The sequence below is a fragment of the Labrus bergylta genome, chromosome 1 (assembly GCF_963930695.1).
Source record: "Labrus bergylta chromosome 1, fLabBer1.1, whole genome shotgun sequence".
Classification (NCBI taxonomy): Eukaryota; Metazoa; Chordata; class Actinopteri; order Labriformes; family Labridae; genus Labrus; species Labrus bergylta.
The window spans coordinates 5,038,202-5,056,016 of record NC_089195.1 but is presented as its reverse complement, the minus strand read 5'-3'; the positions used below and the strand labels follow the sequence as shown (position 1 = coordinate 5,056,016).

General features: G+C 39.4%; 1 protein-coding gene across 6 annotated transcripts in view; it reads left to right on the top strand.

Moving 5' to 3' along the window:
* Positions 1-17,571, top strand: part of sorcs1 (sortilin-related VPS10 domain containing receptor 1) — a 163,550-nt gene extending 145,979 nt beyond the window's left edge. Inside the window, exons 21-28 of one of the 6 annotated variants that reach the window (XM_029278307.2) lie at positions 1,343-1,469; positions 3,740-3,852; positions 7,456-7,590; positions 10,083-10,182; positions 10,662-10,767; positions 11,899-12,056; positions 12,200-12,247; positions 14,529-17,571. In XM_029278307.2, coding sequence (XP_029134140.2) covers positions 1,343-1,469; positions 3,740-3,852; positions 7,456-7,590; positions 10,083-10,182; positions 10,662-10,767; positions 11,899-12,056; positions 12,200-12,237 — 777 coding nt within the window. In that variant the 3' untranslated portion in view covers positions 12,238-12,247; positions 14,529-17,571. Of the gene's footprint in view, positions 1-1,342; positions 1,470-3,739; positions 3,853-7,455; positions 7,591-10,082; positions 10,183-10,393; positions 10,494-10,661; positions 10,768-11,898; positions 12,057-12,199; positions 12,248-14,528 lie in introns of those variants that run through there. The other 5 variants (XR_010664729.1, XR_010664731.1, XR_010664732.1 and 2 more) reach the window with 5 other exon arrangements.
* Positions 17,572-17,815: the final 244 nt, after the last annotated feature.

Genomic DNA, 17,815 nt, shown 5'->3' with positions numbered 1-17,815 from the left:
CTCCAGACTTTTCCCTCTTCTTTCTGAACTTTTACCTCTTCTCTGCAATTAAGTAGGTTGCTGACTCTTCTGCTCTGAAAAGGGAGAATCATTATTCCATTTAGCTATTTCTGTGTATCCAGGTTGCAAAAAAAGTTGCAGCCTTGTTAATCAGCTCAGATGAAAAATGCAGAGCATGCTGATGTATGTGAGACACAAGGCAGGTTAATTACTGTTAGCCAGTGATGTGAATCGTCATTTATTCTTTCTGCAATAGCTAACACCTGAAGCTGCCAGGCAGCCCCGCTTATGTCCTACAGAGTTGAAAATACCATCCTTGTATCTAAGCAGACTGGTTTTTGCACACAGATTTGAAACTTCTGTTGCCAATTCAGTGAAAGTGGAAATACATTATTCTAAGGGAAGTGAGTGACACGTTGTCACAGTCACTTAGAATCAGAAGACGCTTTCTTTGTAAATAAAGAACAGCACTTAAGCTGTAAGACTGGGAAAAAAAAAGCAAACCAATTAACATATTTAAGAAAATAAGTGTTTCCAGAAATCGGGCAAACGGTGACCCAAAAACTTTAAAACATCACCTCATTACGTCTTTACACCGCTAAGGATACATGGGGATATATTTTGGGGGAATTTCAGGGTACTTATCCTTAATATGTCCACTTTAAAAGGAAAACTGCATTTTATAAAATACCACTAGAATCTGAGAAGATGTTTATAGCTAGCACGGGCTGTTAGATGATTTTGAGACACTTAAAGACCAACCTCCATCTCTGTGGACCAAACAGATTTAGATGCTCTGAACACTGAAAGCCCCGAATGTAGCAACGCTGCACTCTTACTATCTGTCTTCATGATTGTGTAAATGTGTTTGTTCAGCACCATCAAAGGCCTTCCCCACAAGGACAGCCTCTTATGTCAAGCTGTAATAAACTGTGGCTGTATTAGCATCTCTCTGCTATTTGAGGACCAAATGGAGACGTGAGTCATGACAGGAAGGGGCTGCCAGTGTCACAACAAGGAACTCTCTCTGGGCCCTTACGCTGTATGAAGCACAGCACAGATTTTTGCAAACTCTCTCAGTGTGTGTGTGTGTGTGTGTGTGTGTGTGTGTGTGTGTGTGTGTGTGTGTGTGTGTGTGTGTGTGTGTGTGTGTGTGTGTGTGTGTGTGTGTGTGTGTGTGTGTGTGTGTGCCAGCAGGCTGACACCTCCGTAGTGTAAATAACAGCAGTGTGAGACCAGCCGTTGATAAGAGTCTCTCACTGGAACCCCCCAGACTCTCATGCTCTCTATCTCTATCCCCCCTCATCCATACCCTCTCTCTATCTCTCTATCTCGTCCCCAGCAGCCTCTAATCACCCTGGAGGGAAGCGTGGCATGCACATTCTCCCGGGAAGGCATCAGTACAGTCACGGTGCAGGTGTCCGCTGGGAATACTATTCTGCAGGACAGAAAAACCATCGCTGTCCACGGTGAGCTGTCCAACTCTTGGTACTCCATCTCCACCGGGGATCTGTAGCTGTGTAGACACACCAGCAAGAAGTATCATAACATTTGACATAGTAACTCTAATACTGATTGATTAGTATTGATTTTAATCAATACCAAAGGAGAAATTAGCTTGAGTTTACAACTTGGATCTTGAGTGTTTTATTGTTTTTTTTGCAAAAATTACCCACTTTCTGTCGAGTGAGCTCATAGAAAAAAATGTTGCTCATGAATAGATAATAAATATTGCATGAAGAATGGGTATCACCCGTCGACCAGTAATACAACTTAAAGTATGTATTATGTCTGAAATACAATATAACTGTGCTGTAGCTATCGTCTCGTATCCTACCATATTGTATCGGATCTATCTATGGTATGGTATTTTCTATCACATCCTATCGTAACATATGGTATCGTATACTATCGCACCGTCCCGTATCGTAACATCAATGTGTCTGAAATACAGTAGAACTGTATGGTATGGTATGGTTTGGTATTGGATTATATCGTATTGTATTGTGATTTATTCTATCATAAATCTCGTATTGTACGAACATGTGACTCTGGTGAGACAATGCAATTGCTTAAAAAAAGAAAAGCAGAAATTACAAGCAGAAAGGACAAAAGACTGGACGTGTTTTTGGAAAAATTCCAGATTCACCAAACCAGTTAAACAGGAAAGAGACTCTTACCAGAAAAAAATCTGTCCACAGACGCTTGTCACACAACAACCACTAATAACACTTCTTTGTACAGCTTTGACCTATTGCATGCTTTATTTTTACATACACATAATAATATAACATTGTCTCTATTAATAATAATAAAAAAAAACATTAGGGCTCTTCACATTGATTCCTACATTAAAAAGCCACTGCAGCCCCACATAACCAGCAGGTCTCTGACGTCCTCTGATCACAGTTTGCTGCCTGTTACTCGCTTCAGGCTCAAAACTTAAGGAGACTTGTGCTTTTGAAACTATTGCTCCTAAACTTTGGAACTCTCTCCCTTTGGGCTTAAGATCTGTGGATCGTGTGGTAAACTTCGAAGAGCAGCTGAGGGACTACCTGTGCAGCTTTACCTTCCTTTAGTATTTATTTATTCTTTGTTTTATTTCTGTAATTTCAAGATTCACTTATATGAGCTGCTGGATGGGGAGTGGAACCAGTAAAATTAGTTGTCTACAATATGTGGCTAATCCATGATGAACTCAATCTCTTCATAAATGTTATTAAATTCAAAGTGTCTGCCGTCAGTTATAGGCATTCAGTCATGAAAGTTCAATAACTGATTTTTAATGGCACAGCATTCTTCATTAAATATATTTGATCACAATATGTAATAGATTAGCACAATTGGTAGGTAACATAACTTTAGGCTGTCAGAATCATCACCCCCTCCTTACTAGGAGAAAGCATTTCAAAGACTTTACTCATTGTTATATTATCTACAAAGACCCAACATGAATCCATCATGAGCACAGCACTAAGCAACATTTAGCAAAGTTTCAGTGGCGAGGACAAAATCATTTTTAAGGGGAAGAAACCTCAAGCAAAACCCGACTCATGATGAACAGACATCTGCTGAACTGTGCTGGGCTTGGACAGTGGGATAGAGGGAGAAGCAGGAGGAACGATAGGGAGAAAACTGAGCAAAAACAATGAATACAGATTTTTTATTTTTAAGATATATTTATAGCTACAATGTCAGTAATAGCTCCCGTAGTTCACATCCTCCCCCCTTGTTTACTTCCTACAGAGTGGCTGGCTGGGCACAGGTAATGTGCCACCATGCCACAGGTATTTGGCTGAAGGTGATCTGCCTCTTCTGTTCTTTTGCTTCACCCTGACACTAAAAAGTGCAATTTTAATGACACTTTAACCCCTTAATAGAAAGTGACTTTATTAATTAATTAAGTGAAATGTAATTTTCTTTTGCAAAATTGTATCGGTAAAATACAAGCAAAACTTGTTTTTAGTTCATGTCTATGTCATTTATTAGTTTTTATTGTTTAAATCGAGTTTGGTGTGAAAAAAAATTGGAGAATATATTTTTAGACCATATTGCCCAGCCCTAGTTTAGGTTCAATAAAATTCTGAAACAATGGTTGAGCTATTGGAAGTAGATCCAAGTTTAAATGTAATAACCTTTATGATTAAGGGGATTTGAATCCATGTGAGCTGAATCTAAATACAAAATCAGATTAAAGAGATGACATGTCCCACAAGCATAAACTCTTCTGTGCCTGCAGAATATTTCCGATCCCATCTGCTCGCCTTCTCATCAAACCTGGACGACCACAACCCTGATGTTTCTGAATGGAGGCTGGATGTGAGCAGAGTCATCAAGAACTCCCTGATCCAGGTAAAAGCTATTTCTTAGGTTTTCAAATGGCAACCGTTTCTTTAAATCTGGTAAATACTGACCGTGCTCTACTGAACCACTGACGCAGCATGAATGCAGTGTGACCTCCCCGAGGCTTTGAGACATGAATCTGACTTTTATGATGACAAGTGACAAGGCAAGAGGGAGGAGAAGGGGGAAAAATTCAGTTCAAGAGCATGATGATTGCAGTTGCTCACACACACTCTGAGAGTTTATGGCCAAACAGTAACGAGGCTGTGGATGTTGAAGGTGTACAGAAGAATGAATGTGGGTACGTTCCTCATCTGCACTGACCTGAAGCGGCACTCGGAGTGCTTTTTGACCTGTCAAGTGTAAGACATGATTTCAGCATGTACACATTACATGTCAAGGTACAGATCTTTCCTTCATTAATTTCCTGTTTTATTCCACAACATCCTCCTACGTCAATATTTTTCAGAGGAAAGAAGCCATCTGCCCGTCTTGCATCATATTTTCACACTTTTTGATCCTTAAAAAAAAATCAAAAATCTAAATTGATGCCAAAAATATACCCAGGCTCTTCAGTCTTCAGTGAACATGTCTGTTTTGTTATTTGTTACTGACATCATCCTCTCATGAAAACCCCAGCCTTGAAGGCGGAACATGAAAAAAAAAGAAAATTCAGATAGAAATATGACATGATAGCTTGAAACATTCACAGGATTCACTGAAGAAAATCCATGCAAGAGCAGGAACAAGAAGCAGAGGCTGCAGTAATCAATGACAACATGCAGTAAACAACACCCTCACTCACAGACCAAGTACAACAACAACAACAACAACAACCATATACATGCATTCAATATTTAAGTATATTAAATATTAAGTTTTATACTTCTTCCGACTCCTTTTCAGGCATATCAATTGAATATGTCATTTGCTTTTTCTTTTTCTTTTTTTGTGAAATAATTTTAACTTTGTTTTTTGTTTATTGTATTTTCATGCTTTTCATTTTGTTTTGTATTTTTGATATGTTTGATTTTATTTGATATGTCTGAAATGAATTTAATCAATCAATCAATCAATATCAGATTCATCATCCACTTAAAGGTATTTTCAGTATTTTATTAGAAATGTTACATTAAAATATCTAAATTAATTATGAATCATTGACTGAATTTATGCTATATTTTTGTTGTTGTTGAGTACTTACATTACCTCAAATATTGCAAACACTTATCAAACCCTGAGAAATTCTTAATTTTATAGTTGTAGCGGGACGTGTCTTGTCGGGGCGACTGCCATATCTGAGCCGATGTGTTTATCGTTGCCATGGAAACACAAGCGGGAGCAGCTACTGGAGGCTGCCATACTGTTGCTGTATGTGCTGTTGTGATAAAAACTTAATGTAAATTATACTTGGATAAGTCGTCTGTAAACATATTCACTCTCATGATTCCCCGCCAGCCCTTCACGTCATCTTTTTGTTATTGAGAGCTCCCAGGCTGCGGGATTTACATACTGTGCAAGTGTCAGGATAATGCTGGTTTTTATATCAGATTGCACTCACATGGCATGAACATCGGTTTAGGTTCATTTAGGTTACTCATCAAGACGATCCTACAACACAGTTGCAATAAAGTGACAACCCCCACGTCATACCCATATCAGAACAGCCTGACAAACAAGACACATAGCAAGGCTGCTACTTGATGTTAACTTTCATGGTAGGCAAAAAAGATGCAAATGAAGGTCATTCAGTGTGGCTCTTAAATCTGCTCCTCTGTCAGATAGTGTTTCCAAAAAGAAAGAGAAGGCACACATAATCTTTGAATAGAAACAGAGGACCGCAAGACTTTCAGTCAATGATGCTCCTGTTGCACATTTGTCCCCTCTTCTGTGTGTTGTCCTTGATGTGGAAACCACTTTAAATATGGCTCTAATGGATCACTAATCCAGGTGATTATAGTTACTGATTTCATTTCTGATGAAGGCTACGATACAATAAATGGTAAATGGGCTTTAGCTCGTAAAGAGCTATTCTAGTCTTCTGACTACTTAAAGCGCTTTTACACCGCAGGTCACACCTACACATTCACACACTGATGGCAGAGGTTGCTATGTAGAGCCATCAGAAGTGATTAATCCATTCATACACACTCATATGCCGCAGATGAAGCAGCTTAGGGTTAAGTGTCTTGACGAAGGACACATCTGAGGTTTGATGAAAGAGCTGGGGATTGAACCTTCCACTTCAGGGACGAATGATTCTACTAACTGAGCCACAGCGAAAATGTTGTTTATTTATTCATAACCAAGAGGTTATGAAAAAGTCCCTTGGGGATATTTTAGTTCAGCTTTTTCAAAGGCTTTTGTCAAATGTAAATTGCTTGTCTGTGTATAAAGTCTCCTTCCTCATCTAATTCTCTGAATGCGGGCATTGCCGTACTGAGCATTATCAATCAACTTGACGAGGGTGGATTCAACCACAGGTGCTTTCCCTGTGCAAATTCTGATTCTTTCTCCGTCTCTAGCAGCTGTGACTGTTTGTCATTGTTTGAGAGAATACTCAGGGTGTGTACACACACACACACACACACACACACACACACACACACACACGCACATACAGAAGAATACAAACTTTCACTGCTCCTGTTTTGCTCATTGTTGGCAGTTTGTCAGAAACTTTGAGGGGAAAAGGTATTTTATTGAGAGGAAATGTTTCTATGCCCCATCCAGCCTAAGTTAGAAAGTGTGCAGGGGGCAGAATGGTTGTCCTGTGAGTATACAGTCAGTAAATAAATCTAAAGTTTCAGTACTTGTTTGCATGTTGTCGTGTGGAAAACATGAGAGGCGACCACTGCAAAGTGACAAAAATATCAGAAGATAAATTATTGTGTCTAATTTTTATGATCCATATTCGCAGCCAATCAGTGTACATGCTGCTGCATCACACACATTCATAGTGATTGGTGTCACATCTACAGGTCCCCTCCTGTAGGTTTTTCCTTAAAATGTTTAGGGAAATGTATTAATTTCAGTCAAGAAAAGCTTAGCACTGGATATCTGTATGTATTACAAGAAAGGGGAAAGTTGACTGAGGTTCTGCTTAATCTACAGTTTGCTTAAATGTCATTGGACTACAGAGGTAAAGGGGTGGGACTTTAAGTTACATTGTTAGGGGGGGAGGGTTGGTAAACCACTGCTCTAAAGCGTTGTTGTCCCTTACCAGATTATCATCTCTTACTGATTAACAGTTCTTACATGTTTCTACTGAACGTGTGTTTACATTTTTAAGTCCTGCAGTCCTCCTTTCATTCTGCAAACAATCGACTTCAGTAAATAGGGCCGTCTGCATCATACTGGAGTCAGAATAGGTTTGGAGAGCACAGGCTGCTGCCTCTAAAAACTGTTTATTTATTCAAGTGCAATTATGACAATTAAACTGGACTCAGATCTATGAGCTGCACATACAATGCATGACTTCCAGAACCTGTAACACAGCTATGTATTAATACATTACTTTAATAATTATTTGTATACGATTTTCTGCGTTTTGTATAATTTTTTTTTGTTTTAATTTTTTTCTCTGAATCTTTTCCATCTTCTTCCCTTCAGTCCACGGGAGTGAGAGAAGATCAGCTTCTGGTCACCGTCCTGCCAGGTTTACCCACAGCAGCAGAGTTTTTCCTCCTCCCTGACAAACAGCTGACGGAGGGGAAACCGGAGAAGAGCTCTGCTCATTTAGATCAGGTGGGACAACATTGCTCTGCTCTGTCTGTGGCTGTGTTTGCAGCATAGTCACTCTTTTCTCCATCCCTGCACAGTATTTGCGTAGGTGGATGGATTTCAGCTTGTTATCCTCATTCTAAAATGGCCCTGACCTCATGTACAATTGTGAAGCAATGATCCTTCTTTTTCTTCTTGTTCTGTGAGTCATGGTTGATCCCTTTTCTAACAGCGGCAGCTTGTCCAGTAATTGCTCCCCGACAAAGTCTTAGCTTAGAGTTCCTCCTTCCTCCAGCAGATGTCAGTATTGATCCACTGAAGCATGTCCATGTCTTTGCATGAGTCTAATTCTGGTACATGCCTGAGGAATCTGTGCAATGGGCTCATCAATAAGCCTGACAAGCATTAACAAGTTATCAGAGGGAACGGCTTTGAAAATCCCCCGAGTCACATCCTGTGGGGGTTTGAGGAGGTGAGTCTCGAAAAAAGCTGGTCAAAGAAATGATCGCGGTTGATCAAGCTCACTAAATCACCAGCATATCAAGATGATCCAAATTAGCTCGGAGCCTCATATAATAGATACTGACTGATAATAATGTTTAATCCATGGGAAGGAAATCAATCAGATTTTCCTCTTCCCCTTCCCTGCTCTCACCTGCTTGATCGCCTGCTTGATCCTCTCTTCCTGCAAACCTGCGATAAATCTCCATTCATGGTTGGCATCTAAAACATGGAGTGCTTGCTCTGCTCATTAGAATGTATAATAGACTGGCTGACCCTGGCATTAGGAAAAAAATAAATTAGTCATGGCCTGGTCTAAATTTAAACTTCTAAGGGATATAAAGGGGAGAATGGAGCTCCACAGAAATTACTCGTATCACAATTAATTTAGCAAATGAGGCAGATGAGATAGATGAAGCCTCTGCGGAGGAAAAATGGGATCTGCAGAGAGGAAATGGAGTATTTTTTTGTTTTGCACATCCATGCTTGTTTTTGGAGTCCAGATTGAAGAGAACTCATTTTTTGGTCTGTGTTTAACGCTCACTCCCTCAGGAGGATAGAGGTTTATAATTGAGTGTATGAAAATAACCTTTATGAGGGAATACATTTGAAAGGAATAACAGTGGACTCCAGCTCTAGTTTACCTCCGGGTCAGGGTAATCTGCCTGATTTGCCTGATGAGTTGTTCTCAGAGCAGAGCAGCTCCTGCCCGTCTGGGAAAGCGGAGATCAAGTGAGGCTGTAACCTCTGTATTGTGCATCACAACTCCAAAAATAGTTCCCACAGAGACAGACTAAAAGTGCATCAATGAAAGCAAAGTTGATAGACTCATTAAAAATCAACAAAAATGAGAAGCAATGGTTTTGGATGATCATTTTCAGTTGTTATCTTAATGGTAAGTAACACTATGCTTTGCTATCCATTTCAGAATTAGCAGTTAGCTTACAATGCTAAAGCTGCTTGTAAACGGTGTACTAGCTGCTGATGAGTTTTGCTTTGATTTGATTGGATGATTGGAGTTTACAAGTTTTGAATTAAATGTTTGTTTTAATAGTCTGTCTGTTTTTGGAAAGTTGGAAACCTCTAATGGAATGACTTTCGGAAATATCAGAAGCTTCATTACTGCTATAGCTTTCGTTAAGAGTGTTGTTAATGTGACTTAGAACAGCTTGCAGACTCCCAGAACACACTCTGTGAAACTTGAGAATGTGTAAACAGGCAGGTGTTTGTCAGATCATCATAATTCTGCTGCCCCCAAGTGGATAAAAAACATAATTAATCTAGTTTACCCTTTAAAGGTCATATAAAGTATTATGCAAAATACACTTCACCATGTTTTTCTAACACTAATATGTGTCCCTAATCTGTCTACAAACCCCCAAATTATGAGAAACGTCCATCCTATTGGTATTTTGCCTGCTCCACTTTTCAGAAAATGTGTGCTCGAACAGGCTGTTTGGAGATTTTCCCTTTGTGACATCACAAAGGGCAGTAACCCGTCTTCAAATTGATGACACTCTCACATGTGTTTGTTCTGCCCTCTGAATCTGCCTTCTCACCATAAACAATTGGGTATGGTGAAAGAAAGGCTAAGTCAGCCTCGCCCTTCCAGAGAGGGGGCGTGGTCAGACACAGCTCATTTGCATTTAAAGCTACAGACACAGAAACAGCCTGTTCTGAGCAGGGCTGAAATAGAGGGGGTTATAGAAATAAAAGGTAACCTTAAAATGTTTTTTTTTTCCAGTGTGGATTTTTTTTTTTTTTTAGGAAGTTGGTCTTTCTCTTGAATCCACTTTTAAAAAATAACTTCCACTGCAAATTTAACTTAAACTAACATCTTTAATTTATGTGATGTACTCATGTATTTTTGGTCCAAGTTGACAGACATTCAGAAACTGATATTTTTTTGACTAAATTATTTCATTACTACAACACAATGAAAATGGATGAACCCTGTGCAAAAAAAAAAATCACTCGGTGTTATTCAAACCCTGTCCCTCTTTGTGTTCCAACAGCTCTCTGAGGTTTTGCTCAACGCCTTAAACCAAAACCTTGTGCAGTTCACTCTGCGACCAGGGGTCCAAGTCACCGTTTACGCGGCACACCTTTCAGCAGGTAAACAAACACGGCTGCATGTGTGTGTGTGTGTGTGTTTAGATTCACTCTGGGGGGAAATCTGTTTTTCTATACTTAATGGGACAATACATAAAGCATGTAGACTATCAGGACACCTAGATACAACAGACAGTGAGGTATCATTTTATTATATTTGCTGCCCCTTCTAACTAATAACCACCCCTATGTCTGATTGGCTCCCACCATGTAGCTACACAGAGACATTCAGAGAGTGAGCATCGTTACAAGTATGTGTGCCTCTTCCTATTGGGGATGCTGCTACTGTCCTAAAGGGGCTTATAAGATAAAGAGTAAGAGAAGTCTATATATAATAAAAATGATTCATCTGTGATTTAATCTGTGAGGTCTCACTTATGCTGTTGACTGCTCATTGCATGATTCACCTGGTTGCAAAATACAGGACGTATTGGTGGCTGTGCTGCTCATACTCTGTTGCTGTTGTCTCCCTTTGTCTGCAGCGCCCCTAGTGGACACCAGCGAGAACCACAGTGGCTCTGCCATGCTAATGCTGCTATCAGTAGTGGTTGTGGGTTTAGCTGTATTTGTCATCTACAAATTCAAGAGGTAAAGTGTTCATGAAATGTTGTGTCTATAAAGTCCTCACTCTGTACGTGATAGCTGCTGGAAAAGGTGTCAGAGCATCCAGACGGCTTGGTAAACAAAAGCTGCCTGTGAGGCTACAGAGAAGGTTGAGAGCCGCCTGTCAAATGCGGCTCCTAACAGACCCCAGCGCTCATTTGTGGTGAATTGGCTTTTCCACCATACATCTGTGGGGATCATGTGGAAATTCTTTTGGCAGGTCGTTCTTTGCAAAAGAAATGTCAGTCAGCCGTCAGCCGTCAGCCGCTATCAATATGAAGCCCTTTGAACGTGGGCAGTTGACCTTTTATCAAATGTTAAATCATGTCTCCTCACCAAGGTGAATTGCCCTGAGAAAAGGGCACAGGGGTTATAAGCTTTAAAGACAAGCAGGGACATGATTAAACTTTAGATTTACAGACAATTATTATGACTTGTGTTTGTGTGAATGAAGATTTACATGGAACATTAAGTGCTTTATCATCTTAAAGAATTGCAGGTCAGGGTCATAATGTATGTACGCTGATAACACACTATCATTGGAGTTTGTCACCTGATATTCCTTAATTTAATATCATGTTTTACAGTGGAAATAAACACTCAAAACAGCCATCTTTAACCTGCATATCAAAGCTTAAAAGCGCCTCCCTTCTGTGGTCAGAACAAAAACAAACCATTCCATGCACTGGAATCAAAACTTTGGAGGACATACTCACTGCTGCAGTGTTGACAGGGAAGCCAGCACTTCAACATAGCATGTTTCCTTAAAGTCTGAAGATTAGTAAGGTCATTTTATGATTTAATTTCAGTAGATATCTTACATATTGGACCTTTAATCTGTGAACCTTGTGGTTTCTCCAAGCTTCCAACATTTCTGTGATCACATCCCAAGCTGGCTTGCTTATCAATGTATGTATTGTTAAATATCAGTGCTGATCAATATGGATTTGCCATCATAGTCAGACATCACAAAGAGTTTGGCTAAGCAAGACATGCATGGCTCCAGTTGGTTATATCTAGCATTCTATTGATTTCCCCGGTCATGTCCTCACTCTCTTTGTTTTAGTTAGGCTTTTTGTCTTTATCCCATTGCCTCACTGTAAATCTTTCCTCAAGGAAGATCCCAGGCCTCAACGTCTATGCGCAGATGCAGAACGAAAAAGAACAAGAAATGATGAGTCCAGCTAATCCAACAGAGGCCACGCCCAGCTCACAGCGGGACCTGGTGAATTCTTTGGAGATTCTGGACACAGAGTTTAACTCGCGGCCCATCGGTAAATATCTGCTCCGGTTTCTTACTCTCGTCTGTGGCTGGATTTTTTTATTTATTTTTGTATCCATTATTTCATACCATTGTACGGTTAATGTGCCATTTCTTCAGTCTCATCCTGTGCTTTTTTTGTTTTATGTTTCTTAGAAGTGAAAGGGTCCGGTCAGGAGGTGAAGGAGAGCTAAACAGAGCCGAGTAAAGTTGCTTCTCAGTTGAAAAATTAACACATTGTTCATTGTTTTCATATCCTTGAATTACAGATGACTGACAAAAATCCAACAACAATTGTCTTAGACCATGTGCACACCAATTTAAAACATAGTTTCAAAATGACTAAATAACCCCTTCTGATGCTTGTTTTTTAGCCTCATAATTAATTTCTATACTTTCTAACAAGCATGGGAATGCACATAACCTGACTTTATTCTGGGTAAGGCTGTGCATGTCAGAGCTAACCAACACAAAACAGTTATTGTATGACCAAAATCAGCTGTGCTCCAATGTCGGGCTGATAAAGCTGTTTAAAATGGGAATTGGGCGACTGTGGCTCAGTTCCGTTGTCTCTCAATTGGAAGGTCGGCGGCACGATCCCAGCTTCTACTGTCCACAGTAAAAAAATATCTCCCAGTGGCAAAGCTGTGTACAAATGTATCTGAATGGACTAGCTGAAACTGATGGCCACTTTACATACAGTAGCATCCTCTGCCATCAGTAATAATAATTACTATCAGTTTATTTATAAAGCACCTTTCAAGGACAGAACGTCCCAAAGTGCTTTACAAAGAAGTGTATGAATGTGCGTCTGTGTATGTGAGTAATGTGATGTAGTGTGAAAGCACTTAAGTGGTCAGAAGACTTAAAAAACTAAGTGTAAGAGCAGCCCATGTACCATTTTCTTGGTACAGAATTGTGTTGCATTATTTTAGCAAAGCATGCAGTTATCCATGCAGAGTTAGCCTCTGCTGGTCAAGGCTGGTGTTGTTTGTGAAACTCTGGAAAAGGATCCCAAGGAACTTTATGGATCAGGAAAGACACACTGACTTTTAAGACATAGACAGCATGCAGTTGGGTGTCTACATTATTGTTTTTAACTTCCCCCCCAAGGGATTCTGGAAAGGTTTTTTATCAAGAGTCTGTCAGGAGCTTAAATGCCAGGATAGTGTTGACATTAAGACATAAACACGACAAGGTTATAAGTAGCAGGGGGCATAGCCTTAGTGATGCAATGATCCATCAACAGTTTCTCGTACAGCTTCAGTGCTTCTTATCATAGATTCTCAATGTCTGGAAAGTGAATGTCTGCAGAGCTCAACTGGATTGAGATGCCATGCTTTATAAGCTGTAACATACCATTTGTATAATTGTTATATTGATCAAGTAATTTAGTAAATAATGGTTCCTTTATCTAGAATCATCTGCATATCACTACCTAACTTCTTGATACATTTGCATGTAAATAAATTATTATTAAGTTCTCTTAAGCTTATTAATCAGGTTGTGTAAAGCCTGGCTCACACTGTGCGATTTCTCCCCGTTTGTATTGTACAGCTCACACTGTACGACTGAATTGTTTACGACGACCAGACCTTGAGATTTATGTACTCACACTGTACGACCTGATTGTCGGGCATGGCCGGAGAGTTCACACTGTACGAGTGACATCGGGACGGAGCGTTGACAATTATTAATCAAGTTTCATTTGAAAACTCCAACAGACGCCGGTTAGTGAAAGAGAAGGAAGTGGAAGTTGTTGTAGGATAGAGGAAAGTAGATACAATAGATATATGGATAAGTTTCAGAAAAGTGCTGCACTGATGATCTGTACCGTAAAATTAAAAAAAACACCGGGTTGCATCCTGCCGCTGGTCGCCATGACTACAGTCCCCCTTGTCTCTCGTGATTATATTGTAGTCACAAACAATTTCTGCCGGGCCCTTTCATGACGTAATCGTCAAGATTTTAAATTATAAATATCAAACATGTTTGAAATAAATCGGTCCCGACAATCGCCGGGCAGATCGGGGACGTTAAGAATGGATCTTTGTACCGCTCACACTACAAGGTAATCTGAGCAGATTATCGGTTCTGAGCAGCCTTGAGTCCCTCGATTGTCGGGAAGGAAGAATCAGAGCTCAAATCGGCCCGATTATCCTGCAGTTTGAGCCAGGCTTAAGAGTTAGGAGCAAGCTGGTGAAAGTAATGGAAATTGAGGGATTGTTTTCTGTCGAAGAGGACCAAGAGAACAACAATCAGAGTGAATGTTGGACTTGATATAATCTTACTGACTGATGCCATGGTGGCTTTAACCTGACGGATGTGTAAGTAAGCAAGTAGCTGCTGACAGCTTTTTTGGTATTAACTTTTTTAGCTTGTTCCAAAGACAAAAAAATGCACATTATCCCAAGTCCACTTATGTATTTTTTGTCTTGTGTGGAATATCCTCTGACACCTGTTTCTTTCCCATTTCTACCCGCAGGATGTATGAAACCTCATGTACATGTGAAATTCTCCACAGAACTCCCCACGTACATCGTCTAAACTCTGGACTGGATTACCACTCCAGCTGCGTCATTGATCTTTTTTTTGCTTTTTCTTTTTTTTACCAATTGGGACACAATGGTTTTGAGCTTTATACCTGTGCATGTTGGACCCTGCTGACACATACTGTGCTCTGTTCAAACCAGAAGAAAACTGTGTACAGGTTTTAACATACTGTATTTTTTGTTTTCTTTTTAACATACCGTATGTCCAATGAATTACACATTTTGAGAAATGCCATCTATTTATAGAAAGTCAGATCCATAATAAAGAAGGAAAGCCAGCATGAAATAGGGAGGGTGAAAAAAAATCAAATGAGCAATGTTTTGTTTTGCTTCCATATCTAAGATTGGTTTGCTGTTGTATGAAGCTAACAGCAGTAATGTATTATTTATTCATATGAATATACTTTTATGAAGTATGTTATTAGAGTGAATTACACATTTATTTTGTAAATCATGAATGTCTATGTTATAAATTTGTGTATTTTAATAACAAACGTCAGACTAAAACAGGAATTCTGTTATAAAATATGAATAGGGTACTTCAAAGCTTTTGAACCATTGTCTCTTGGAAAGCTGATTTATGGCACAATACACATTTTCTACTGAGATATTTTTTTTTTTTTTATGATTTTAATTTAGTAACAGAAATACAGGGTTTCTGGAGTAATTTAACCTTTGCTGTTAATCTAACGCTTCTGGTACTATTTATGATACATACCAGTTTGTAAAAAAATGTTTTGTGCTACGGATAAAGAGACACTTGATGGCTTGGGTGCTATGTTGCACCCTTCTGACTTGCAGAAGATTCCCAAAACTCACCAGACCTTACACCTTTTAGGATTAGAAGAAGAAGAAACGGAGAAATGTCGGGAGGAGACTATCCAACAGAGAAAAGCATTCCAAAAGTCGTTCTCAGCCACGCCCCAAATCACAGCTCACAACTGGAGGCAGAGTACGGTGTTCAAAGCTTGGATTTTAAGGTTGTGGCTGTAATGAGATACAGCGACTTAGTGGGAGAATCCAAAGAGCGCGGCAGCCAGACAGAGAGAGGTGAAGAGAGACGGAAGAGTGCTTTTTGGGGTCGTGACGCATTAAGAGCATTCTGTAGGACAGAATAAGAAGAGGTTGAATTTTTTTTTGAATTCTTAACGTGTTCAGCCAAGATCAAGGTTGGTGACACATTCAGGCTAATGTGCTGAGCCACTCTCTGGTAGCACCCATTTTCATCCCAGCTCATTATACAGCGCTGTCGGAGCAGGGGAACTCGAGTGCAGCTGCTACAAGGCTACACAAGGATTGGTTAGTGTGTTCAGAGCGACTGTCAAACTATGTGGTACTTTGTGAGTGATATCGGACAGATGCAAATGCCTGATTGATGCCTTTCAAATCTCCTGAGGGCAACTTTTTAAAAGATTGATTTTGATGCTTTTTCGTTTGGAAGGAAAGGAGAAATAGAGAAGGAGTTTTGGTTTTATCAGTTTGAAAGATATTTCCTTCAATTGTTCACACATCACTGTAACTCCACCTACAGTACAAACATGAACTATACGCAAGGTTAATGATTAGATTCTCTAAAGTCCATATTTTCTAAATGTCATTCAACATCCATTACTACAAGGTTGCTCAGAACTCCATGCCAGCTGAGGAGTTTGCTTACAAACTTATCTATTGACCACATTTGCAAGATTTGGCTTCCCCACTGGATCCTTTACTGATTTGCCATTCACCATAACACATGTCTGATACACTGTAGTGTAAAGACTAAAGAAGACTTGTGAAAGCTGTTGCTGTTGGTCTGTTGATGTAAATCAGTGCTCAAAACAGAGATACAAGAACCTGAAGCTTGCAGCATACCAGTATACAACAAAGTAGTGAATCACCTTAGAGATGTGTTGCCATTCTTTAGGGTTAATCAAGCCCCATGTTGCTTATAAAAGTTCTATCGCAAAGATCTTGTAAACAGTTGAAGTTCACCTTCCTCCATTTTGTTTGATGTTCTTCTTCTAAAAAGGGAATTCTTTCAGTTTTTACAAGTTGTGTAGATGACATACTTTAACATTTGTTTTGCGTAAAGCTGGGTAGGTTACCAATATTTTTAGATGAGATGTGATGACCCCGATTAAAACAAAAAAGTGTTTTCCAAGCTGCATGCTACATGGATTTTGGTAACAGCTCTCCACCATCTTATTGTCCAGTGTAGCTGTTAGGGCTCTATCTGAGGTTGCAGGACAGAATTCAAACTCAGCTACAAGGGGATTTATCTTGTACCATTGCATGGTCTTATAGGCTGAATTTAGATAGCGGTTGTTGGATTTTTATGAAAGCAAAACACATCTAGGGAATGTAGCAATACAATAATAATTTGATTTTGTATGTATAAGGAGATTTCAAGATTTATTTTCAAGTTTCAAAAGCAAAGATGTAAAGTTGTATTCTAAGAAGGATTAGGTTTACACTTCAGAAAAGGTTCTGATTTAAAAAAAAAGCTTGAGGGAGACAGGCAGTAGGAGCCTGGGAAGGACAGGTTGAACAGACACAAAGTCCAGTTAACCCTGTGGGATCTCTGGCCTTCTGGTGAGGATGAGCTGTGGTGAAACATCACCTGAGAGTGTTCTGAGTCGGTATGATGTTGAAGACTAGCTTTGAGCTACACAATCTTCCCCCTCTCTCTTTCTCTCCATCCCTTCCCCCCTGCAGAATTAGCAAGATTATTATTTTTGTAGAGAAATGACAATAATAATGAAAAAAAAAAAGAGTTTTATTACTGTACAGCTTTTGTATGAGAACAGACGGTAAGGTGTTACAGTGTTTTTGTTTGACCTCAACTGTGCTGTGTGTAATTGTTTTATGCATTTATAATCATATTTATTAAATGGAAAGACGTCTGTTAACTGTGTTCTCATTTTCTTACAACATTTGTAAAGAAATACTATGTATTTGGGGGCGTAATATTCAACCTATAAACAGACAAACCAAGTATGTGTTGGTATTTTCTTCCTCACGCAACACTAAGCAACCAAAGTATTGAACAACATGCGTTATTCTTTATTCTTCTTATCTTGTGCTACCAAAACAGCTCTGAAGGTGTCCGGTTATATGGAACATATGTAATCCACATGAAATTATAACAACAACAAAAAAACTGAATAAATAAAGAATACTTTGAGAAAATGCATAAATAAGTTATACAAGTTACACATATCTCACTGAGAGTTAAAAC